A 24906-nucleotide genomic window follows, 5' to 3' on the forward strand; every position below is an offset into this window, starting at 1 on the left:
TAAGAATTTATACATAGTCAGTGTATCACTTACTATTCATTTGTATTATTTTCATTTAAAAATCAATGATACTTAAAATGATGATGGATAATATAATGATAATATAAAAACTCTTACATTGTAAATACATATATCTTTTCACTATTTCAAATGTCAAATTTATGAATGGTACATACACATATCATGATGAATGTCAAAGCTATTATATCAAGGGACCAGATGGATATATGTAAATAATATTCTGAGATATCCTTACAACAGTTTTATACTCAGAAACTTTGTTCTTTCTATCTAAAATATTAATTTAATTCCTTTGATTAAACCAATCAACTCACTATTTAAAATTTGGTCTAAAAAATTGATAAAATTGGACCACTTTGCTCCTTGATGCTTTAATTAGTTAATTTAGGTTTTGAACATGTAGGTGTCAAGCTAGCACATAATATACCATATGACACTCTCTCAACGCCTAATTGTTGCTACTTTTAGGGATCAATTTGAAAATTGGTAGTAAATCTCAACCAAATTGTATCATTTTCTAAAAGCTATAAATTCTCTCCAATTTTTGTTTAACGATTCTAATAACTTAATAACTAAAAAGTTTGCACTGCCAAGCAGTACCGAAGCATGTTATGTTGCCAATGAGGAATTATTTTTTCTTCTTCTTAATTTACCCCTATTGATGTATTATTCAATATCTCAAATAAGCTCATCAGATTTTCTTTTATTATTTAATAATATTAGTAAGAACCACCTTTATTGGGATAGTGCATTGAGTTGTAATCTGTATTGGAAATAATGGAAGTGGGATAATGGAATCAATGAGATAGAGTAAGAAATGAGATAGTGTAAGCGTAATTAATATCATTTTCCCATTAACTTTAGCAATAATGTAAATGTTGTATAAGATGAAGAGTGTTTCTCGAGAGATTCACATTTAAATGACAACAACAACAAAATATGCACGTGTCTTGTTAACAAAGTAATTCGATCTGTACATAGGATTACAAATGAACTAAGCTAAGTACAATTTACCATCTCAACTTCACCACCAACCCACTATAACACAAGGTTGGATAATTCTGGTAGAAGTGGGAAGCAACCACTGCAACTCTATAGATTATATAAACTATAATTTGGCCATTAATTCAGACCCTTATGTCACTAGAATTAAAACTGAATAATAACTAGCACAAAACTTTGCTACATTCCTTTAATGTGCTTGTATAGATGTATTTTTATTAGATAATACCACTAGCACCAAAGAACTGTACCTAAATTTTGTTCTAATAATTATTCATCCAAGACAACAGCAACAACATACATTAAAATGTGTCTGTTGCATTGGAAATTACTTATCTCAGGTGGGAGTCATAAGTGTAAAAAAGGGAGTCTGGAACAGTCAAAGGTAGCTTATCTATGTACATGAAAAGTCTTCTAAGATTCTCCTTTGTCACTGTTGCCATATCTACTATATCCTTCTTATCAGTAAATACCCAGAGATCACCCGAATTCACTCTCTTGAGACTGTCACGGCAAAATGGACATGACTGTGATCTTGTTCGCCTGCAAAACATATCGAATCCGCAAGTATGAGCTAAAATTTGATGTGCTTGGATATCGTGGGATAATAAAAGGTAACTTTGTGCTAGAAAGTTCTCACTGTACGCCAATCACAGGGAAGGATCAGACCCAATATACGGGGGTAGTGAGTCTTGCAAGACACTGATTCTAAGATTTGAATAGGTGACCTTTGAGTCGATTACAAGACAACAACTTTGACAGTTGCGCAAAGGCATCACTTCATAATACGGGATAATGGCCAAAAACAAAAACATATCGTGGTAGGGGACTAACTGACACCAAAAAACAATGAAAGATATATTACTGTCCTAATTCAAATTTAAAACTAGATCACATGCATGGAGATTCAGTCGGATACTCTAGAGCAAAAGTCGTCAACACGAGAAAAAATGAAGAAATAGTTCTTATTAATCACAAAATCGCAGACAAGTTTCAGGGCATTACAAGATTTAACTTGCTTCAGTCATGTAAGTCAAGCACAATACGATATAGTTTGTTTAACTACCTATCCAGTGAACAACCTATAAACTGATAGGTGTATTATTTCGTAGACACACGAATATTACAACACCAACAACAACAAAGTCTTTATCTTATTAGGTGGGGTCAGCTACATGGATATACACTTTTAATTTACCAAGAACCAGGAGAAGACAATTCTTCCATCCTATCAAAGTGAATGTACAGTCATCCAAATTAGAGAGTTCCCAACTGATCCTTTCATCCAATTACCAATCAATCTAATCACCAAAGGAGAACAATCTCGCTTCACACTCATAGCATAATACCTCCATACTAAATCAGTCCCAACTACCAAATAAACCCATGATAGCTCCACAAGAAAAAGGTACCAATATTTTATGCCTGAATAAATCCTAACTCTCATGTGTCAAACAAGACAGAAATACTACAATCATCCTAGAGGCACTTAGGAGAACACCCTTTCCAGGCTCTAGCAAATGCTTAAGCTTGCCATATCAGTTCCAATCAATTTCTTCTCATCAATCTTTTACATCGCAAAACTCACTTTGGGTTCAAATTCTGGAACAGTCTCTTCGCTTACGAGGGTAAGGTTGCGTCCATTTATCTTCCCAGACCAATGAGCCGACCTTTTTTAATTGAATGTTCACATTCAAGCAATACTAACTGAACAGTGGCAACCCATACTTTATATGCATGGTGCCTATGATGATACTGCACCTGCAATCAGCCATTGGATTGCAGAGCCAGTTCACTTATAGTAAGTCCCATAAATATTCTGCTACTTAAAACCTCTGTCAAGGAAAAAGCCATTTCCTTCACAAAGTTATAAAAAAATTATGATCTCAACAAACCCAAAATCCATGAAAACTGATGCAGGCTCAATGCATTACATTTCACTAGTAGTTAAACACTAGTCATTTAGTAGTAAACTATAATGCATTAAATTAGCAAAAACTATTCCAAACGTGTAGCATAAGAGTTGATTGTTAAAGAAGTCAAGATCATAAAAGGGGGTGAGAGAGTACCACTCTCGGTAACATTTCAGGCACATGGCATGATTGCAGTTGGGCAACACAATCTTACTATTCGTCTCCATGCATATTCCACATTCATCTTCTCTTTCGATGTCTATGTCAGAGCATTGCCTATAGTCCTCATCATCTCTTCTATGATACTTCTCCATGCATACAGCCTTTTGCTTTTTGTCCTCTGTATCAGTAACGCCCTTTTGAAGTTGCATCAAAGAAGGATAAATGACCGCTACTCAAAGCAGAAATTCAAAATGTTAGCAATTAACAAAAACTAAATAGTTAACAAAAACTTCTATTAGATTCAAAAAAAAGGAAGATGTACCATAGAATTCTCTAATACTTGCTCTTCTTTCTTGAATAGACATGGTTGTTGTCCCATCCACGTACACCTACAGCACGAGGAAAATTCTTCAGGTTGCTCCAGCCCCTCATTTCATTGCGCACATCCAAAATCCAAAATAGCTTACCTTGTAAATTAAGATTCTTAGCAGTCCAAGAGCTCCTGCTAGATGACAATCAGTCCATTGCACCAAAAAAAGAAACAAGTGTGCAGCAGGACTGTATGACATTCTCATCTGAAGGCATGCACCATCATACTCCCTTGGATAATCTGACGCCCTGCACATACGATTTGCATGATGAAGCGATAATTTTTTTACGAATAATCAATAATTTGATACAATTAAGAAGAATGACAAGCAAGAACAAAAAAGGGCTTCCCTCCAGGGATTTATCGTTGCAATCACGTTGGTCTATAGCTACTGTAAAGAAATTTCACTATAACTACATCACAAACACAGTAAATATCTTCCAACCATTGAATGACAAAACCACAGAAGATAAATAACTTTAACACAGTCTAGGAAGTGAAGATATAGAGAATTGTAGCAAACTATGGCCTATCTGGTTCATCAAGTCATAAATTTAAGTGGATTATATAGGTTAAGGGGCACAAAAATCATCATATTATGCAGTAATCCATACACAGCCAAATTACTAAGGAGAGTTCAACCTGAAATCAAGTAAAATTGTCACACTCTCACACATACTATAATAATGGGAAATATTGTTACAATACACCTAAACTTAGAACTGTGAACACACACAACTACTGCTTTCACAGTATTAAGCATACTAAAAGATGGTGTGAAAGTTATGGGGCTATGAGATATTAAAATTTCCCAAAATAGAGAAGAAGATAGAGTGAAATAAATGCATCCTATTTATGAAGTAAAATTCAGAAAGAAAAGCAAATACATGAAAATAAAAATTCATGGTAGGTTTAAACACCAGAACATCATCAGAACAATATAGAAGAGTCTCAATCAGCAATCATCAACCATTTTCCCAAGAGAAAAAAAATCACTTGCAGCCACATACAAGTAATTAAGTCAATGTTTGTGTCTTCTATAACATGATAAGATGAAGTTACATATAAAACATTGTGGTAAACAAAACAGAACATTGGGTTTTGTTCTACAAAACTAACTTACAAGGTATTAGCGTGTTGGATATCAGCTTCAAGGTGTTTCAATGAATCCTTGAAAGATTTTCGCATGGAAGTAACATACATCTCTTCCCACTAAAAAAGGAAAAAACTTTTGAAATGGAAGAAGAACGAAATTGGTTGAAGAGAAGAAGGGTGAGAGAGTGATAGATGAAGAAGTGAAAAGTAAAGAGAGTGAGATAGAGAAACGGTTCTCTCCTTCGTGTTGCTTCTAAGCTCTCAACACGTGTACTCATCGCCCCTTCCTTTTTCATCTATACTTTTATACTATTAATAAAGGAAAAACACAAAATAACGACTCATTATGGTGTAATTTGTGTTTTCTTATTTTGCACTCAATATTTTTTTATTTCTACCAAAAAAACGATATAATATTATTTTCTTATTTTATCCTTATTATCTTCTTATTTTAAAAGTGTATTTAAAAAATTGAATATTAGACCAATTGAATAAATTCAACCGTAAATTTAGCGCAAAAAAATTATATTTGAATTTATAAAATACAAACTATACATTACAAACGATAGGAAAGCGGGTTGACAGACACGACAGTACATATCAACACGCTAGGATAAAATATGTGAAAACATATCTACATACAATCAACGAATAAAATCTTGATAATATATTAAAATTTGATGATAAATAATAACATCGAATAACATAAATATATTTATCTCCAAATATAAAGTATAATATGTCTTCAAACTAGTTTTTTTCATTCCTTTGACCATTCAGTATAGATCATCCCAAATATGTCTAGCACCCTTCATAAAAAACAAAAGCATGAATAATAATAAATATTTAAGTTTTTCAATTAATGTGTCATATTTTGTATTAGTGTACTATAAGATTTGAGAATCATTGTTCTCAAAGAAAAAAATGGTAATTTTATATCTTAACTTATTATTCTCCTCATTTCGGCTACTCACCTTTATTTAGGACTTTAGGTTTTCATAATTTCATGTTCCTCTCAGTTTTGTAATGTTGTTAAAATGTGTAAAATAATATAAAAATGTATATAAAATCCATTTTTTTACAACCATTGTTGGGTCGGATATACTATTACTAGACATAGAGTTTCTAAATAGTAATCTTTGTAGATTTTTGTAAGGGACCACATGTCGTATAGCTCTCATTCATAAATATGAAGCTGCAGTTACAACTAAATTTGGTTCTACCATCCTTTCTTTATAGCTACTAGTAATTAAGATTTATCATCCATGATAGAAATAATGCATCTTCTCATTATTATTTTCCTAGTTGCTTCTTCAAAATACTAGAATATGTGAATGATTGTATACCAGACAGAGGAAAATGGATCCCATGATTTTGTTGCAGTAACACCCAACCATCAACCACTTACACCCATTTTTTATATTATTCAATAACAATTATTTTCTACTTATGATTTCTTCATCATAACATGGAGTGGTTTAATAATTAAATATGATAGATGTGGGATACTTTAGCTAGCTATATATGTATTTCATTTAATTTGTTCCTATTCGTAAATTGTGACCAATATATTTCGAACTATTATTTTGTTTGTTACATTATACAAGAATGATAATATATTAAAACTTCGAATGTTCAATGATTCAGGTGCTTTGCAGTAGCATACTTTTTTTCTTCAAGTAAATATGTCTTTAAGTAAAAATATATATATTTGTAGAGAAGGAAAAAATATGGGTCAAATAGTCTAGAGAAGGAAAACAACCTTCAATCTAAAATGTTCATTTTTTTAATTCTACTGGGGTATATTTTTAACTTTCAAAACTATAATTAATTGAAATTTTAAAGAGTATATGCATTGATATTTGCAAATTTTGATTAAAATTTCTGGTGAAAATGAAAATAGGTTATAAAGTATAATAAAAACCCAAAGGAATTAGAGTTGGAATCGAAGGCACCAAATATCTTAACTCTCATTGTCTAATCTTGATACAGTACACACCATAAAAATCTTCAAATAAAGTATTTAAGGTAATAATATGAACTATATAGACGCAGAGATATTGAAGTGAGATTTTTCTCCTTATATATAGACGTGATGCTTATCTAACTTTTGACATCATATTTAAAGAAGGCAATCATCAGCCAACTATTTTTCTTTTGTGTTTTTTAAACCATATTTATTTTTCATCCATATTAAATGTTGTTAACTAGGTTACCAACAAAACGTTAGTCTAGTATTTAAGGCTCTACTAAATCTTAGAATGACCAAAAGGTTATAATTTGATTATTGGGAATGACACTTGTTGGGAAGAGCAATCACACATTTAAAAGGGTGAAGGAATATCATTGATATTATCCGAAAAATATTGTAAGAAGAAAACATCACTATGCTTTGGAATGTATACCAAAAGGGTTTGCTAAATATTGTCATAAAAATAATAGATAATAAAATCCAAAAATTTAAAATCTATATTGAGAGATGAACTATTTAATAGATTAAGATAGTCATTTTTAGCTTTCCAAAATCGACTTCATATCTTCGATCCCTTAACCACTGCCCTAGCAAAAACCCATAGTAAAATTGGTAGGACAATTTTCTGTTTGAAATATTATCAAAATACATTGACAAAGTAAGAATTAAACAAAGCGTCTATATATGTAGATGAAATGAAAGACTTTTTGTTGCTTCATACAGTATAATTTTATTCTTAGCTGGTTCTTTTTAAAATAAAATACTAAGCTGAGAGATAAAAGATGTTACGTGATCAATTTGACATTATAGTAACGTAAATGAATCATTAAATTAAAAGAAATAATTTTACACAAAACTATAAGATATATATGATATGCGAATATGAGTTCAAAATTCTAAAAATGCATTTCAGTTCTTTTTCATTTTCTTCTCTTATATTATCCTCCTCTAGTCCTCATATAAGACCTCTGAAAAATAACATTAAACAAAGTCGGTCAAACAATTAACAAAAAAAAAGGTTAAGCACCAGTTTAATACTATTTATGAACAATAACATAGTGATTGTGACTCGTGAGTGCGGATTAGCAAATGGGTGACTGGAATGAAATAGATAGGAGATACTCTCTTGAGTAGATAAACATAAATTGTAGTAAATGTTGTCCAAATCTATATATCAGATTAATAAAAATATATTATATAATTAAAAAATTAAATAATTATTATTTTTTCTGTTTTTATTTTAATATTATTAGTTTGAGACATAATTCAGAAAAAAAAGATGATTTTCCCGTAGAGATAGAAGGATGGAAATGATTACTTGGTTCAAGGAAAATGAATTAGGTATTTCCATTATTTCACCATATTAATCGCAAAGTCTTATCATCATATATAATATATGCATTGATGTATAAACCTTATCTTTATGGATAAGGATAAGTGGACTTGTTATGTGTTTTTTCATTTTAGTATTTTCTTAGTATTTCTTCCGGTGTATATCGTCCACGGATGAAGGCTTTTTATTGTCTTAGCCATTATGGAAAGTCAAATGAATAGCTAAATTTCTAAAAAAATAATTAAACTTTATTCATGGGGAGCACTAGCCAGGTGTATTCAGCTGATTGAAAAAAATATTCACTTACCTACGTCTTATCTATCAATTTTAGGAAAATCTAATAATTTAGATTTATTTATTAATTCAAACTATTAAATTTTCATGATTAAGATATGAAATAAGTTTTTGAAACTTAGAGTAAGTGGATCCCCTTCCTTAAGGCCTTGATTGGGAGTGAGGTTTTGGAGAGGAAATGGAGGGAATAGATGACTTTGGAAAGTCTTCCCATTGTTTCAGAGTTGGATAAAAAAGAATGGAAGGTTTTTGAGGGTTTGAAACCCTCCATGTATCTATTTTCTAAAGTTCCCCAAATTTAGGATTTTTTGGAGATAAAATGTCAAAATAACTAAATATGTTTAATAATAATATATAATTACATATTATTGTTCATTTCCTATTGTTAATTATATTTTTTAAGGAAAATAAAAAATATTATTATATTATCATTAGTTTATCATCTCATCTAAATTTTATACTTCTAAACAAGGGAGAGAATTTCCTTCATTTTCCCTACAAACTTTTATTATATTGCAATGCCTCTAACTTTTATACCACAACACATTTGTTGTCCTACAAAAGGGAATAAAGCATGACCAGGTGTGAGGAGAAAAATTATTTCCTCACACTCACTCATTAATGGATACTTGTATTATTCTATATTTTGTTTTTTTAATGTAAAAAGTAGTCATGTATCATTGCCTAACTAGTGTAAGGAGAGGAATTATCTCCTCACATTCGCACCAGGAGATACTTTATCCTCCCTATAAAATGTGATACTACATGTCACTTGTTGTTATTTGTTGAAAAATATATATTTAAAATAAAAAGTTTAATAATTAAGTATTTTTATGATCAATCACAATACATCATACATAAAATAACACATTTTTTAGACAAGAAATATACTCTCAAACCAAGACTTGAGCTTAATAATATACAAGAGATCTACATAATCAATGGACTCACTCTTTATTGTTAAACAATCTCATTTCTTTTAATCCAGAAAGACTGTCAAATGGGTAAATATTTTAATACTTCATTCTATCATAATTGTGGATAGGGATCACATATTCCAAATTGTATCTCATTTTATGTCTCAAGCTAATTATATTATTATTTTATGTTTTTAAATTTTCTTTTATACATGTACCAAAATATGGTTGGACCGAACTAGAGAATGAGACATCATTAAGGATATGTGATAACATACTCATACTTGTTACATTTATGAATTTTTAGTTATTGAACCAAGAGCTCCATAAAGATTCCCTCATCTGTAAGTCTGTAACATGTGGCATGAAATATTGTTTTTATTATTGAATTTAACATTTAATATTCAATTTCATATGCATGGGTTGACATTTTTTTACACAATGAACAAATCTTGCATTCTTGCAAACGGATTACTTCTATGTATATTATCCAATGATAAATGATGAACTCGCATTTGATTTTCAAGGGTTATCACCCAATCTTATTATTTATCTCCAACTATTTTTATTATTGATTTTTTGGTGTAACCACATGTATTTTCCACTTTAGACAAATATTTTCAAATAGGAGACATCTATAGTGTAGAACTAGTCCTCCCAACAAAAGTTTTCAAACTTAGATCCTGTATGTAAATCCAAATCCATCACAATCTCATACAAATAAATGACACCTCAAGCCCATACAAATGAAGTCAAACTTAACGTAAATGGATAGAGTTCATACCTATTAACCTACGTTTAATATTTCCAAATGTATCCGTCTTAAAAAAATTTAAGATTGATTTGGTTTTTAATTTTCAAATAATGTCTTTTAGAACATTCATTAACACAACTCAAAATGTAAAATTGTACATTCTCAAGTACTTCTTAGTAACCTTTAATATGATCAAATATGTTAGTATTTCTTATAAAATATGAACAAGGGCTCAAATCTCCATTTACTCTACCCATTGTCCTCCTTATTCCGTCCTATCAAAAACAAAAATATATTACTTTATGTAATAGTCATATTAACAAGTGTTATAAGGATACTTACTAAAATGAGAAAAATAAACTAAATTTACAATATTTTTAATATATTTAACTAGAATTCTACAAACACTCACAAATCTATATATGAAAAGTTAGTCTCACATACTTATGGATATTTCTGGCTCAGACATAATTGCCATGTGACGACAGTATGAGAATACACGGGAGAAACAAAAAAAATCTATATATGAAGAGTGTGTATATGGACAGAATCTGTGGGCGACAGAACCACACCACAATCACAGTTCCGTAAATAGAAAAGGCAAACGCGGTTTTCTACATTTAAGGAAACATTAACATCTCATATAGTCATATTGATGACTCAGATCATTCTCATCTTTCCAATTTAGATAACCTTTCATTTCAACTTCCATTACTCATCTCCACGTCATCACATCACGTGTCCATGACTAGAGTGAATTACTCTCTCACCTTTTATATCAAAAAACCCAATTTAGACCATCTATATTATCTTTTTCTTCAATACTAATAATAATAATCATAGACTAATAACCAAGTGTTTATAATTGTAATTCATCATCTAATAAAAGTATTAATATCCACGAGCAATGATAGTCAATACATTCATATGTCCTGCATTCTATGGATTTTATACTCTATAATTATAGATAATAATAAGTTGACAATGTTATTATATAACCTAAATACATATATAAAGAGATGAATTCTTCTTTAATACTGGACTATTTAGTACGAAAATGTGAGGGAGATATAAAATTATATATTTTTTATTTATTTAATTCAAAAAATAAAAATATGTACCCTTAATTTTTTTGTACAACATGTTAAAATTTGGAACTAATACTAGATTTTTCATTACTGAAAAAGATTACATTTCATGTAATCGGTCATATCTTCTTTAAAATAATTAGTAAAAATCACTTCCGGGAAACATATAGTATTTTCTATTATAAGCATATTATTATTGGCTAATTATCTAATAATATTCCATTACTTTTTTTATACTGTTAATCTAGTCAAAATCTATCACTATACCATTTTTATTTTTATCTTGTACACTTAATTCGGATAATGTTGCCACAATATCACAATCTCTATTTCTCCACCTTCCAGACCCTATATATTTAGACACATATACCTTGATTCACTCATTCTACCAATAACTATCCGTTTTCATAGGCTATCACCAAATCTCATTCTCTATTGCAGGTATTTAGATTACTCATTTTGGTCATTTTATTTTTCTATATTAGACTATGTACATTTGTTCAAAATCTCAAATATGTCATGTTCTATCTGCAGCTAATTGCTATATTAATATTGGTGCATTTCTGTGTTAAAGTGTGGTCACTCATTGGAAAAGAGAAGAAGACAATAATCAAAGAAGTAATTTTGGAAGCTAACTTGGACATAGAAGCAAAAATGTTGGGAATTTTCAAGAATAACTTGGTTGATCCACCAATGGAGCTTAATTCTCCAGCTCCTTTGAATTCATCAACAAAATCTAAGCATCCTGATGAAATCCTTAAGCATTTTATATCCTCCAATTCCTCCAATGCTTTTTCAATGAACTTTGGAAGTGATGCTTTGCTTGCTTATTCCCCTGCAAATAAGCCCTCCATGCATAATGGGTATGTGCCTTTATGTGTCTATGAAATTGGGTTACAAAATTTATAGTATAAATGAAAATAATGAAAACCCATTTGATTAATTAACTCTAAGATCTCAATTGATCATTTTTTTGATATAGCAAAAGGGTATCCATAAGGAACTAATCATTTCAAAATTTGTGTTGCCCTTACCAATAAATGTCACTCACATGAATCGAACATTTAATCTTTTGGTCTAATGAGGCCAATGCCTTGTTGCTATCTCAATTCATTATTTGAAAAGAAAGTATAATACCCTTTTAAATTCAATAGCAATACATAAAACTAGGCTAATGGATCTAAAATTACAGGATATGATTCATGGATTATGTAATGTGTATATGTTTATTGAGTTATATTTCTCTTACAAGAAATGTATGACACAGGTTGTTTTGTGGTATTGACAACATATATTGTGCATTCATGGGTCACCTTAACAACCTAAGTGAGTTGATAAAACGTTATGGCCTATCAAAGGGAACCAATGAGGCAATGTTTATCATTGAAGCCTATAGGACACTTCGTGATAGAGGTCCATACCCAGCTGATCAAGTCCTCAAAGAACTTGAAGGAAGTTTTGGATTTGTGATCTATGATGACAAGAATGACACAGTTTTTGCTGCATCTGTAAGGCCTTTTCTGAATCTCTACATTTACATTTTTTTAGATATTATTATAAAAACATTTATATATAGTCATCCACCATTTATCTGTATTACTTTTTATTTAAAATTAATAGTGATTAAAAATAAATTATTGATAGTGTAAAAAACTTTTATACTATCGGTGTATACATTTTTTCCTCGTAGTACTAAATTGCTAATGTCTATCCAAATGTTACATATGTTTTTTGAGCAGGATTCTAATGGTGATGTTGGGCTCTTCTGGGGTATTGCAGCTGATAGTTCTACAGTTATTTCTGATAACTTGGACCTTGTTAAAGCAAGCTGTGCTAAATCATTTGCACCATTCCCCACTGGTATGTAATTTTGGCTTTAGTTCAAAAATAAGGAATTTATAATGTAGCTTTACTAAAGTTCCAAAAAGGTTTGTATAGCCTAGATTTTATATTTTGGATTTAATAGTGAAAAATAATAAATATGAAGTTTTTCACTCTCTCAATCAATCAACTTATGAATCAGAGAATTTAAATAAGCATCAAAACCAAGATTTCTACTCGGATATTAATTTTTAATTTTCTTTTGTGACGTGTAAAGAGTATTTATACTAGTATACTATTACTTAAATTAAGGTTTTTACTCGGATATTAAATATCAAATGTGGTTTGAATGATGTTATAATGTTTAAGTACTTTTGTAGCTTTGGTTCAAAACCATCATTTATATTAACCTTTTTTATTCATCAAATCAATTAGTTCAACTTGGAAGATTAAAAGATCTAAATAATGAAAAATATTGAATGAATTGCAGGGTGCATGTTCCATAGTGGGCATGGTCTAATGAGCTATGAGCATCCAAATAGGAAGATGAAAGCAATGCCAAGAATTGATAGTGAAGGGTTTATGTGTGGTGCCAATTTTGATGTGGACTCACAATCAAGGAAGTCAATGATGCCACGTGTTGGAAGTGAAGCCAATTGGTCTACTTGGGGATCAGCTTAATTCATTTCTAAGATTATAAAAAAGCTATATTGGGTCCTGGATTATACACCACCCCAAAATCTCCACTTTAAAATAATAACTTTTTCATATTAAGCTAAATTAAAAAATAATTACCTTTTTTTACCACAAAACAACCAGAGGAAGTTGTCAGGGTACAATCAAGGCAATAACTTCTGGGCCATATTTAATTTCCCATCACCCTATATAATGAGGTGACTATCTGTTTTGAGATTTTTATTTTGTTTTTTCCCTTTGGATCTATTGATTTGTACATATTATGATCCAAGGTTTTGTATGACTTTGATTATTTGCAACATGAATAATAGCAAGTTTATGTATTAAATTGTGATGTGTAATTTTTTTATTTTATTTATTATGAAATTGTGATGCTGAATTTTGTTTCAGTGTGTTGTTACTGAATTATTAATAAAGCAATGACTTGACAAAAAGAAGTCACTGCTGCATAAAAGATATAGTGGATTATAGATTTATCTAATTTAATAATTGTGTACAAATAAAAGATGGTGATGGATAATTTGCCAACCAGTAGTTATTTCGCATATCAGCCGTTAGATTAAAAAAATATGGCAATCGGTTCCTGTTTTAGTATTTTTTTAGAAGTTCTTAAGCTAATGTATGACTTTTATATAGAAGTCATTAAGTCAATGTACGCCTTTTATGTAGAAGTTATGATAATCTTTAACGACTTCTAGGTGTGATTTATTTATTGCATAGAAGTCATTATAACAATGTACGACTTTTATGTAGAAATCGTTATACCAATATACAACTTTTGTGTGATTTTTTTTAATATGTAGAAGTCGTGACACTTTTTCATGACTTTTCTAAGTATAATTTTTTTAATGTGTACAAGCCGTGATACCTTTTCACAACTTTTAGGTGTAAGTTTTTTTATTGTGAAGAAGTCGTGCAAACCCTTTAACGACTTCCATACATGACTTATTTTCACATAGAAGTTGTGGACCCTTTTATAACTTCCATGTATGAGATTTCTATCTAATTACCAATTGAAAATTAATAGCTAAGATATTTAGACAAATGATCCAACAACTGATAATCAGTTTGCATCCATGTGAACCATCTCGTAGTTTGTAGGGTAGCTTTGGTCATAAAAGATATAGTGGGAGGAATGAAGAGAGTGGCAAGGTTACATTACAAAGATTGATAATCAAGTGTGGATGTAGCGTTTGAAACTAATAAACTCTTAGTCGAATATTAGAGAAAACCCATGCGGTTTACAAATAAGATTGTCCCTAATTATAATAAAAGTATCTCGTGAGTGTGCATACATATAACAAATATACTGCTATTCTTTTAAACAACTACACTTAGTTCCTCTAAAGTTAATTATTACTTACCTCTAAAAGGAAGAGTGAATGTATTCACACCAAACTAAAGAAGTTGAGTGTCACTTTGTAAAGAATGAGAGAAAATAAGTCTAATTTCCCCAAATATTTAGTGCAATATTACTTCGTCAATAATTGGTTGGTTCAAACATGTTTATTTTCCTTCAAGTTCAAGTAATGCATGGAGAAAACCTTCACCCGAAGAGTCAGCTTCACTATTATTTGGATACTAGTTAATAGTTGCAGACTGCATTCTTCATTGTCCTTAGTAAGCCAAAAAATATATACTTTTACAGAAATGAGAAAATAATGTAGATGATTGATAATTAATTACTAAGTAACAATTTTTTGGCACAATTACTAAGTAACATGAGTGCTAAATCTTAAGCCATTGATTCAAAGTACTTATCCTAGAAGACATCATTGGCATAGTTCACCATTTACTGCGATTTAAAAAATTGTCATGTACACCATCTACAGGGTATAACAATTAAGCAGTTACAGAAGTATATCTTAACAATGGATCAAAATAAGCAATCTCCTTGAACCAATAAAATCAAACATTTTGTTGTCTCTTACAGCACATAACCAAACACCCATTACTCCAAATCGAGTTACAGGACTTGTAATTTAGTCCAATGAGTGCTTTGATGATCACATCGGATTTGTTAGGTGTAAGAGAAAGAGAATCTAAGCCTAGAGGCATTAGAAAGGCACCAACTTGGGACATGGTTGATCCAATTTGGCAAATTGATGATACAAAACATCACTCGCGGAAAGCAGCAGATTGGAGTCATGGAAAGATGGAACAGTTAATGACTCCAGACCAAACTAGTTGCAGCAGCCAAAATTTTAAGTGATGTCTACAAAAATCTGCAACATCTCAAGATAAGTCAGAATGTTAAAGGCGATGCACTATATCAAATATGTTCCAGAAAACTACATAGAAATAAAAAAAAATGCAACTAACTGGTCATGAAACAGAACCAATTCATAAAACTAACCTCTAAATCAGGAAGCGGTTCATAAGATTTCATCTCCTTAGTGTCAAATACTGTAATGCCCGTAATTCTCTGAATTCCAGATTTTGTAGCTATGAGGTTCTGCATAAGTAATGACATTGCAAACAGTATCAAACAAAAAAGTATCTCATTCCAAAGAGTAAGAGTACTAAAATGAAACCCATGCAATGCCCTAAATTTGAAGTTTTAATGGGCTTTTTTTCCCGATTAAGGTTTTCTAGAAAGTAGGAAAGGAACCAACTAAATGTTAAGTAATGTGATTTCAATATGAGCAGAATTAATGAAAGTTTTCATACCAGGTGGAAATTTGTGGATCCTAAAGCTTCAACCGGTGATAAAATCTGTAAAAATTCAAAAGTCACAGGTCAAAATTAACTCCAAGCAAAATTCAAGCACGCAACTCTACTGCCCATTGAAAAATTGCACTGTGACTGTGCATAATGGAAATACCTAACACCAAACAGACATTATAATACAAACACACCATCTACCAGTGAAAAAAATGGTATAATTTTTCACTAATCTAAGGCAAAGACAAATCGAGACAAAAAATGTATTACCATTGATTGAAGGCCATTAATCACAACAACTCTCTCTGCATATGAACCATTTTGGGATAAGCTAACTTCAAATGGGCCCATCTCTCTATCTGTCTGATTTGTAAGACTCAGTTTTAGCTGTGCAAACAAGCAACCAACTTAGCTTCCAAATTTATTTATATTATCACAATCAAGTTGAGGGTTAAAAGTAGAACATGATCAAAAAATAGTTATTCATATTCCCTAAGATGGTGAATAGATTCAAGTTCAACCAATAGCTGCTAGATAGGATGAAAAATTACCCATACCCTAAAAACCAATACTATGTTAGCTGCAGTTTTCTACTTTATATTGAGCAGCATAATGAGCAGACTAGTTAGTGGACTACAAATTACCATAAATGGTTTTTGAAGGTTAATGATAGATGGAACGTCTACAACTTGCAACTCAATGTCCTTCTTTGTTGTGGGCTGCAAAAAAGTTTGAGACAATTAAGAATCTGTATGAAGTGTGCGCGCAACATGTTTCAGGAAAAACACTTGTGTTTGAGAAAGCAGAATAATCATAATCATGATTTATGAAACGGAAGGCATGCACAACCATGGGTGCATGCATACCCCCTCGACATGCAAGGAAAAGTAACCCAGAGAGCAGAACCGTTGAAAGGGGTGGGTGTGGGGAGGATAAAAGCATTAACTTTATTAAGTTAACATGCACCCAGCAGGTTTTGAAGATCGAATATGTCATAACTGATTCTTTCATTGAAATTGAAAGGGATAAGAAAAAACATCATACTGAATTAAGTGAACATTATGAAGGAACAAAGAAGTCTAACCATCAACTTTGTCATTGTTTATTGTTAAACAGGGTTACATGATTACATCAGATAACTAATTTATCAATTGATTATAATTACAGAAAAAACACTTACAGTCCCCAATATATGCTGGGTCTGCAGTCGACCTGGTTCACCCAAATTTGTTCGCCATGTTATCTGGAGTTTGCCAAGAACATTACTTCCCTCAACTTTTGTTTGAGAAGAACCATCTGGCGCCGATTTTAATTGATAAAGATAGTTGTAAATCCCTCCACTAGATCTAATTAGTACCGGTGCCTTAAATGTCTCTCTGAAAGTTGAATTTACTTTATAGTGATTGATAATTAAAAATGAAAATTTATTTACACTAGATGAGCATAAGATATTATTCGTTAAAAGACAGCCAAACTTTGGTAATTGATGAATTAAAGAATACTTCACCCAAAAGGTATACAATATACATAGCACTGACCTTGGGTTATCTTTCTCAGAATGGTGTCCATCACCTTTAAGTATTGTTGCACTATAATGCTGAGCAGGTTCAAAATCAACTTGATCCATGAAAAGGTTTGATTTTGTGTGGTTCTCAATACAGGCTTCCAAAAAGGTAGTTTCCTGAGACATATCAAGGAGATAACTTGATGTCCAAATTTAGGTAACAGTGAGCACTTCAATTTACAGAGCTGAAAATTTTCAATAAATCCTTAAATTGGAGATGAAAACATGACATTTTTATCCACCTTAATACTGATAACAAACAGAACCTCATAAATATGTATGCCTAGTTAGGACATAGGAGTAGCTTAACAAGTGAAGGACTGAAAGCTTCTTTTGGAACAGTAAAGGGACGGGGCAGAGGCTAATTAATATGTTGCAGCATAAAGTTAAAGAACTTAAATAGTATTTTGATTGGTTATTGGAGACTGGTTCAAAAATACAACTTATGATTACACATTTGTCCAATATTGAGGACTGGAGTCTGAAGCTGTAAGAAAGCCCAAACAAATGAACACATACAATATCTTCGTGCAATTTCAAGAGTTGAAAATACTTTGAAGTCATTTACACAGGAATATCTAATAATAAAATCATTTGTGAAAATATCTTATATAATAATTAGAGGCTTGCCTAAAACATAAAACATGAGTATTCCTAAATTCCTTCCTTGCTTTATTTAATCATACATTCACAAAAGGCTAACAGATACTTGCCATTATGCATAACCCATAGCATTGTTTTAAATTGCAGACTGCATCACATGATGTGGCCACAATATTGCGGTTGCGGTGATCATCGCAATGGCATCACACCACAATTACGGTGTGACACGGAATCACAATGATGCAGCCGTATTGGGTCACAGCGCAACTGCATTTGGGCCGCATCAAATTCAAAAATAGTTTTTATTCACAAAAAAATTCACACTGCAATGGTCATAATCATAGTAACTGCAACTATGGCCGCAATCACAATTTAAAACACTGACCCACTGACCCATAGTATCATATTCAACAATGTTTTTATGATTGGCTAATGGCTATATGTTAGCATATAATTGAATCCAAGTTTATGGCCTTATGGAGTGTTAACAAGAGATTATTTAGAATAAATAGTAAGCTACAAAAATTTATAGCTTAAAAGAGGGTTTGCTTGTGATATATCAAGAAAATCTTCAATTATTTGAACTTTTTCTATCTGATCCTGAGTGCTTTAAATGACAAATTTTTTGGAATAAAATGGAAAGTTGGTGAAACCAAAATGTTGCAAGGATTTTAATGTTGCCATTTAATAGGTCTTAAACTGAAAATTTTATCATGCATTTTCCATTTTAATAAAATGGACATCCAAATAATACTAAACCCAATTTATTGAAGTGGTGGATAATAAAAATTCAAACACCGGCAAAAAGACATGACTTTAAAATGCATTTTACGATTCGATATAAGATAGCATGTTTATCTTCTCTAGGAAAAACTTACTAACTATTGAAGAAGTAGATTGAAATCATCAACATACCTTGATAACGCGAACCTGCAAAAAAGTTTTCAACCATGTAAGTCACGTAAATGCTGAAAGCACAACTAGTGGGTACTATTTATTTGAGAACGTGATTTCATTCAAATCCAATCAATATCAATAACAAGGCAAGTGATTGATACCTTTGTCCTAACAGAAAGTGGATTAGCAACAATGAACTTGAAAAATTGGGGAAGATATTTACGTTCACCATCCCCATCATTGTACAATGCAGTGCAGACCAGCCTACGGACAAGTGCATGGCCAAATTAATACATAAAAATAAATAAATGAAGAAAGAAGGAACAAAGCATAGCTTGTGTATCCTGACACAAGGAAATTATTGCAGAATTACAACTTACGTGTGAGGTCCAAGCTCTTTCACATCATGTTCCACGATAAAATCGTAACGCCCACCAGCACGTATCGACTCAACTGGTGACTTTGATGTATCTAATAGAAGTATTCTCTGTCTCTCTGTTTGAATTTCAGCCTGGGAGTTACGAAATTTAGAATAATTGACTAGACTAAATTTACAAGGGAATACAAGCAAATTCAACACTGTGACTATCATGTATGCATTTGTATCTGAATTTTGTTGTGCTTAAATTGAGTTAAGACTAATACAGTTGTATTAGGCAAGTACAGTTAAGTGACTTTGTGTAATGTGTAAGAGCCTTAGCTCGGGCAGTGAGAAGCGGTTAGAAATAACAGCTATAGCCAGCTGAATTAGTCCTCAGTTGAAGGAAATGAGATTTTCAGATTACAATCTATTTTTATCTTATTTCAAACAAAGCTTGTTGAATAAGAGTTCAATTAAATTCTTCACCCCAAACATATACAACTTAGAACAACATAAAGTAAGATAACATGAACATAGAGTAATAATTGAGAGAAAGAAGAATAAATAAATAAATAAATAAATAAACAAAAAAAAGAGAAAAGAGACCTTAATAACAACTTCAGTAACTTCAAAATTGGAACTGTTATTAATACTAATATAGCTACAGAAAGTCTCGCCGAGATAAATGGCACCAAAAGACTGAGGGAGAACGAGGAGAGAAGAGAGACCCATGGGATCAGAGGAGTGATGAAGAAGGAAGCGGTTACGATAATTGGGATCGGAATCATGATCGGAAGTAGTGAGGGAAGTGAAGAGAGGAGGAAGATCGAAATTGATAGGGTGGTCGAGGAGATCTTCGCCGAGGAAGAGATCGGAAGGGTGGAGGCGGAGGGGAGGGTCGATGTTGAAAGAAGGACGGCATAGTCTCATAACACGAAACGCCAGTGAATGAGATCCTCCTGTTCCTGTTCCTGTTCCGGTTGTTCCTGTTCCTGTTCCTGTTCCTGTTTGACTCATTGTTGCTTATTTCTTCTTGGAATGTTTCGGAGCTATTGTTTCAGGGATTTTGAATTCATTATCAGAGACATTCACAACTGGGTGAGTTAGCTGGGTCGGATCAGGCACAACCCGGGTTTTTAACAAATAAAAACCAATATTTCAAACCAGAAAAAAGGTTGTTCATCAAAATGCATATTGTGGGAATCAGTTTACTAGTAAGTTTTTTAATTAATTTCATATCTTAGTCATCAATTTTAAGAAAATCAAATGATTTGAATTAATGATTTAAATTAATAAGTAGATCTAAATCATTATATTTTCCTAAAATTGATAGCTAAGATATAAAATAATTTTTTTGAACTTATAAACTTATTCTTAGTATAAGTGGATTCCTTCTCACATGCATCAACCAGTTTAATATTTACGATACATAAAGTGTTACGCTATAAATATAACATATAAAGTGATACGCTATAAATATAACATATATCATAATTTAATGAGATAACTTATATCTTATATGAATGAGTAATACTTTATTCTCTATAAGAGCATATTTTCTACCATGAAAGTTATCCAAACTTTGTTCTTGATACATTAATTCTTAATTTTATATTGTCTAATTTATTCAATCATATTCAAGACAACATTCTAATTTCTACTAAATCAAGTTTCATTAAAATTCCCCCTAGCTTTAGGAGCACATTTCTATCTCATATAACCCGTAGGGCTTATAATTTCCCTGTTGTGTTATCCCAAAATACTTCCACCCAAACAACTTATAAAATCCCATTTTAAAATAATGTTGTTTTAAAGACATACAATCAAACATAAAATAAATAGTTTCTGATTTACACATAAATCACTTTTTGGATGTATATAACATAAACCCATGCACATTGAGTTTCAGAGTCAGCAATGGATTTAACTGATACAAAATCTTAATATTAAAAATAAAAGGCAACCAATAACCCATAGAAACTAACAGCAGGACAAAAATATCTGTAAAGACTGCAGAGGAAAGAAGCATAGAAGAAGAGAGATTGGGAAGAAGGCTAAAGCATAATAGACAGAAATATTTAGCATCAAGATTGAGAGCTGAAAAAAATAATAGGCAGAACTATGTAGCAGACTACTCCTCAGTTGCAGGAACTTCTTTTTGGGGTACATCTCCAGTGCTGTTATTGGCTGCATCCTTCGGTTGCGATTCGGGGGCGCCTTCTGGTGCAGATCCATTTGCTTTAGGTGCTGTTTCTTTTCCATCCTTCCCATCCTTGGAGTCTTTAGCAGGGGCAGCTGGAGGAGGAATCATGTGAGCTGGTGGTGTATGCTTCAGCTTTAACAGTATGTGCCGCAACCTAGAAAGATCGGTGGGTTTGCCAGGCTTTGGGCCTTGGATGACCTTAACGGATGGCTGCTTATCCTGATCTTTTTTGCCTCTCTTCTTCTCAATGTTAGGAACCTCACGAGGGATGATCTCAGAAATTGCTTTCCAATAATTTTTGCTTGCCTCTTTGTGGAAATTCTCTTGATTAGCCAAATATAACTGCTCCACAAACAAAGTTTAAAATTTTCTATTCTAAAAGTAGCAGAGCACATAGAATATGTTGTGAAAAAATATTTTGTGTAAACCTTACCTTCTCCCTTTCTCTGTTTTGAACCTTGTTAGTCTCAACATTAAGCGTCCTTTTCTCATAGAAAGCCACCTTATAATCCTCAGCTTCCTCGATAATCTTTGCTCTCAATTCTTTTTCCCTTTTCTCCTTTTCCTCCAGCTGAATGGCATTTTGACTGCATAATGAAATCATTTTTGTTGAACTGAGTTCCCAAACATGCAATAGATCTTAAATCTTAATTGGCCTATAAGATCATCTTGTAAGTGACCAGTAAGTATAAGAGTAATTTTGCATCAAAACAAACGGCATCAGTATAATAGTCAGAACATTTTTTATTATTTCTAAGGGGGGTATGCTAATCCATTAATTATATTCTGAACTTGATTATTATTTTTGTACCATTTACAGTTCTATACTCTATCCTCAAACAGTAATCGAAAAATCAAACAGGGAGCAAAATGAAACACGATTTATGCCCATATTTAAAATGAAAAAAGGCTCCACCACCAACAAATACCTAGTTCTCTGATTTTATTGAACCATTAGCAGCTTCGAATTCAGGTTACTTATGACATATGATAGGAAGCAAAAACTAAAACATGTCTGGCATCATCAAGGAGATATGATTACAACAGTTCGAAAGTGAGAGAATAGGTAATAAAAATGTTAATTTATTTTTTCACATAAGATGGGAATATTAAAAAAAAATCACTTCCCTAATATAATTTGATTCACAATCTCCCCATATTTTTCCATTGGGAGTTCACAACAAACTGCCCTTATTATTATGTTTTATTTGAAAATAGCACTTTGAACATTTTTTATATACAACACTAAACACTTTATCTAGGCTCAGGAAAAAACCATGACCGTTTGACAGCTTTGACTCCATAGTCCATAGTGTCAACATGACTACACTTCCACCATTTAATCCTACAAATCGAGCATCCAAGACAGATCGTAAGAATTGTAGAGTCGATTTGAATTCATCCAACTAAAGATTTTTCCACAAGAAATCTACCCTCAAAAGCACCACCCAATAGCTATAGAGAGATCCAACTTCCTTTAGTGAAGCTAGCAGCAAGGGAACATCCTCCACTAAAAGCTATCACAGCCCAATGTCAAATTCGAGCAAATCTGCTCTGTTCTCTTCGCAATAACCAATGGAAACAAATCAATACCTCCTTGGCATGATAGAATAATAGCAAATTTCAACCCCAAAATGAATAAAATAGAATTAAAATAAACGAATAGATTTTTATATCATACCACAGCTCAACTAACTATTTCAAGTGAAATTGGAACATACTAAGTTCTCCAAGCTTCTTAACCCTAAATATTTATGAGCAAAATCAAATCAAGGAAGAAAGTTTTAGATCAAGCTAAGTAATGAACTTCTAGGTTAAATCGAGATCACCATAGATCTAATCAGATTCAAACGAGATCTGACAAAATTCACAAAACAAACTCAACAAGAGGAAAAGAAAGAAGAGAAATATGAACTGAAACACTCACCGGCGCCACTCCCGGAGCACGTAACCTTCCTCCGGCTCCATATCTCCTGGCGGCGGAAGTACCGGACCATCGGAGACAAAAACACCGTCATCATAGCTGTTTCCGTTTCCATTCCCATTCCCATGCTCTGATACATGAACAGGTTCGAATGGAGACTGGGAGAAACTCGGATCCGGATCGGTGAACCCGAAGATCTCCGGGGACACCGCCGCAGAAGTGTGTTCGACGCCGGAGAAGGCTGAGTAGGAGCCGTAGCCAGAGTAGGTGTCATCGTCGACGACGTGGAGGTGGTCGGAGTTGTTGAGATCGTCGACGGAAAAGGTATCGAAAGAGGAAGACATGTTTGGTTTTCTCTCTCTTCTAGAAAAACGCTTTTGCTTCAATTGAATTGAATAAGAAGTTCAGAGATGAGTGACGTAATGGTTCCAAGAGTTTCTACTTTCTAAATACTTGTTGACGGTGAAAAGGACAAGAAAACAAAAACCAAAAGATTAATAATGGAAAATCAAATTAAAAGAGGATACTATCATTTCTATGGAATTTTTTATATTTTTAATAACTAAATTTAATCTATATTTTGTGTGTGTTTTAAGTGTATGCAATTCCCATAGAGTCCACAAAATGAGCATTGGTTTAAGTGATACATGTTTGATTCTCCTTAAGCAAGGTCTCGGGTTCGAGTCTTATGGATGAAAAAATGTCCACTAGGAAAGTTAGCCCCACATACCTGTGGATGTTCTGGGCTCGGACATGATTAATACCTTTGGGAAACCAAAAAAATTCTCATAGAGTCCTAGCTTAAAAATGAGTGGTACATGATATTTATAAACTTCATATAACTATTCGGACATCCTCATTCACTCAATTTTAAACTTGGACTAACCCTATATTGTATGGGGTTTAATAAATATGAGTCATTTGATACCCATAAATTCAAAGACTTTAGGCGACTATGATCACTTAGACTATGGTCAATGTTAGAGACGACTTGGTTGGAGACAATAACTTGGGTAAATGACCACTCTACTTAGATGGAGTGAGAGGGAAAAATTACTGGGATAGTGTAGTCAAACTACACTATCCCAGCTTTGGGGTAGGTTTTGAATTATTTACGGGATTGGGGTAGAATTTAGTGGATCTCGTGGACACCATCCACGACTTTGGCAAAGTCGTGGACCCCATCCACGATTTCCCTGGAAAGTCGTGGACCCCATCCACGACTTCCCTGCCATGTGTCAGGTTAGTGTAA

At 32.2% G+C, this 24906-nt stretch overlaps 4 protein-coding genes across 6 annotated transcripts; 1 reads left to right on the forward strand and 3 right to left on the reverse strand.

Annotated features, from left to right (window-relative positions):
* LOC109333154 lies at positions 938-4747 on the reverse strand. Its single transcript, XM_019568474.1, has 5 exons — positions 4592-4747; positions 3566-3716; positions 3421-3487; positions 3093-3327; positions 938-1566 (listed from the first exon to the last, which is right to left on the reverse strand). The coding sequence occupies exons 1-5, from the start codon at positions 4669-4671 to the stop codon at positions 1356-1358; spliced, it is 744 nt and encodes a 247-aa protein (XP_019424019.1). The 5' UTR covers positions 4672-4747; the 3' UTR covers positions 938-1355.
* LOC109333152 (stem-specific protein TSJT1-like) lies at positions 11242-13770 on the forward strand. Of its 3 annotated transcripts, none has more exons than XM_019568472.1 (5): positions 11242-11362; positions 11496-11784; positions 12189-12429; positions 12661-12781; positions 13233-13770. In XM_019568472.1, exons 2-5 carry the CDS (start codon positions 11576-11578, stop codon positions 13421-13423), a joined length of 762 nt encoding a protein of 253 aa, XP_019424017.1. In that variant the 5' UTR covers positions 11242-11362; positions 11496-11575; the 3' UTR covers positions 13424-13770. The 3 variants fall into 3 exon arrangements, with proteins under 3 accessions (XP_019424017.1, XP_019424016.1, XP_019424018.1); XM_019568471.1 differs by having other exon boundaries at positions 11271-11383; XM_019568473.1 differs by lacking the exon at positions 11242-11362 and having other exon boundaries at positions 11475-11784.
* Positions 15257-20633, reverse strand: LOC109333356 (trafficking protein particle complex subunit 13). The gene is made up of 11 exons (XM_019568813.1): positions 20134-20633; positions 19547-19677; positions 19328-19430; positions 19185-19199; positions 17641-17783; positions 17283-17478; positions 16747-16821; positions 16373-16489; positions 16109-16153; positions 15795-15893; positions 15257-15663 (listed from the first exon to the last, which is right to left on the reverse strand). Exons 1-11 carry the CDS (start codon positions 20542-20544, stop codon positions 15643-15645), a joined length of 1356 nt encoding a protein of 451 aa, XP_019424358.1. The 5' UTR covers positions 20545-20633; the 3' UTR covers positions 15257-15642.
* On the reverse strand, positions 21351-24100 carry LOC109333204 (clathrin light chain 1-like). The gene is made up of 3 exons (XM_019568551.1): positions 23658-24100; positions 22164-22317; positions 21351-22072 (listed from the first exon to the last, which is right to left on the reverse strand). Exons 1-3 carry the CDS (start codon positions 23996-23998, stop codon positions 21659-21661), a joined length of 909 nt encoding a protein of 302 aa, XP_019424096.1. The 5' UTR covers positions 23999-24100; the 3' UTR covers positions 21351-21658.

The sequence above is a fragment of the Lupinus angustifolius genome, chromosome LG18, assembly GCF_001865875.1.
Source record: "Lupinus angustifolius cultivar Tanjil chromosome LG18, LupAngTanjil_v1.0, whole genome shotgun sequence".
Lineage (NCBI taxonomy): Eukaryota > Viridiplantae > Streptophyta > Magnoliopsida > Fabales > Fabaceae > Lupinus > Lupinus angustifolius.

Bases quoted from the DNA above. Each gene is read 5' to 3' on its own strand.
- LOC109333154 (XM_019568474.1), bottom strand. From the start codon at position 4,671: ATGTATGTTACTTCCATGCGAAAATCTTTCAAGGATTCATTGAAACAC. The intron at 3,717-4,591 runs GTAAGTTAGTTT...TCGTATGTGCAG, and splicing joins ATCCAACACGCTAATACCTT to GGCGTCAGATTATCCAAGGG. The intron at 3,488-3,565 runs GTAAGCTATTTT...CTCGTGCTGTAG, and splicing joins TAAGAATCTTAATTTACAAG to GTGTACGTGGATGGGACAAC.
- LOC109333152 (XM_019568472.1), top strand. From the start codon at position 11,576: ATGTTGGGAATTTTCAAGAATAACTTGGTTGATCCACCAATGGAGCTT. The intron at 11,785-12,188 runs GTATGTGCCTTT...TGTATGACACAG, and splicing joins AAGCCCTCCATGCATAATGG to GTTGTTTTGTGGTATTGACA. The intron at 12,430-12,660 runs GTAAGGCCTTTT...TTTTTTGAGCAG, and splicing joins ACACAGTTTTTGCTGCATCT to GATTCTAATGGTGATGTTGG.
- LOC109333356 (XM_019568813.1), bottom strand. From the start codon at position 20,544: ATGAGTCAAACAGGAACAGGAACAGGAACAGGAACAACCGGAACAGGA. The intron at 19,678-20,133 runs GTCTCTTTTCTC...CGTAACTCCCAG, and splicing joins TTACTGAAGTTGTTATTAAG to GCTGAAATTCAAACAGAGAG. The intron at 15,664-15,794 runs GTTAGTTTTATG...GAGATGTTGCAG, and splicing joins AACCGCTTCCTGATTTAGAG to ATTTTTGTAGACATCACTTA.
- LOC109333204 (XM_019568551.1), bottom strand. From the start codon at position 23,998: ATGTCTTCCTCTTTCGATACCTTTTCCGTCGACGATCTCAACAACTCC. The intron at 22,318-23,657 runs GTGAGTGTTTCA...TTCATTATGCAG, and splicing joins GTGCTCCGGGAGTGGCGCCG to TCAAAATGCCATTCAGCTGG. The intron at 22,073-22,163 runs GTAAGGTTTACA...TTTGTGGAGCAG, and splicing joins AAAACAGAGAAAGGGAGAAG to TTATATTTGGCTAATCAAGA.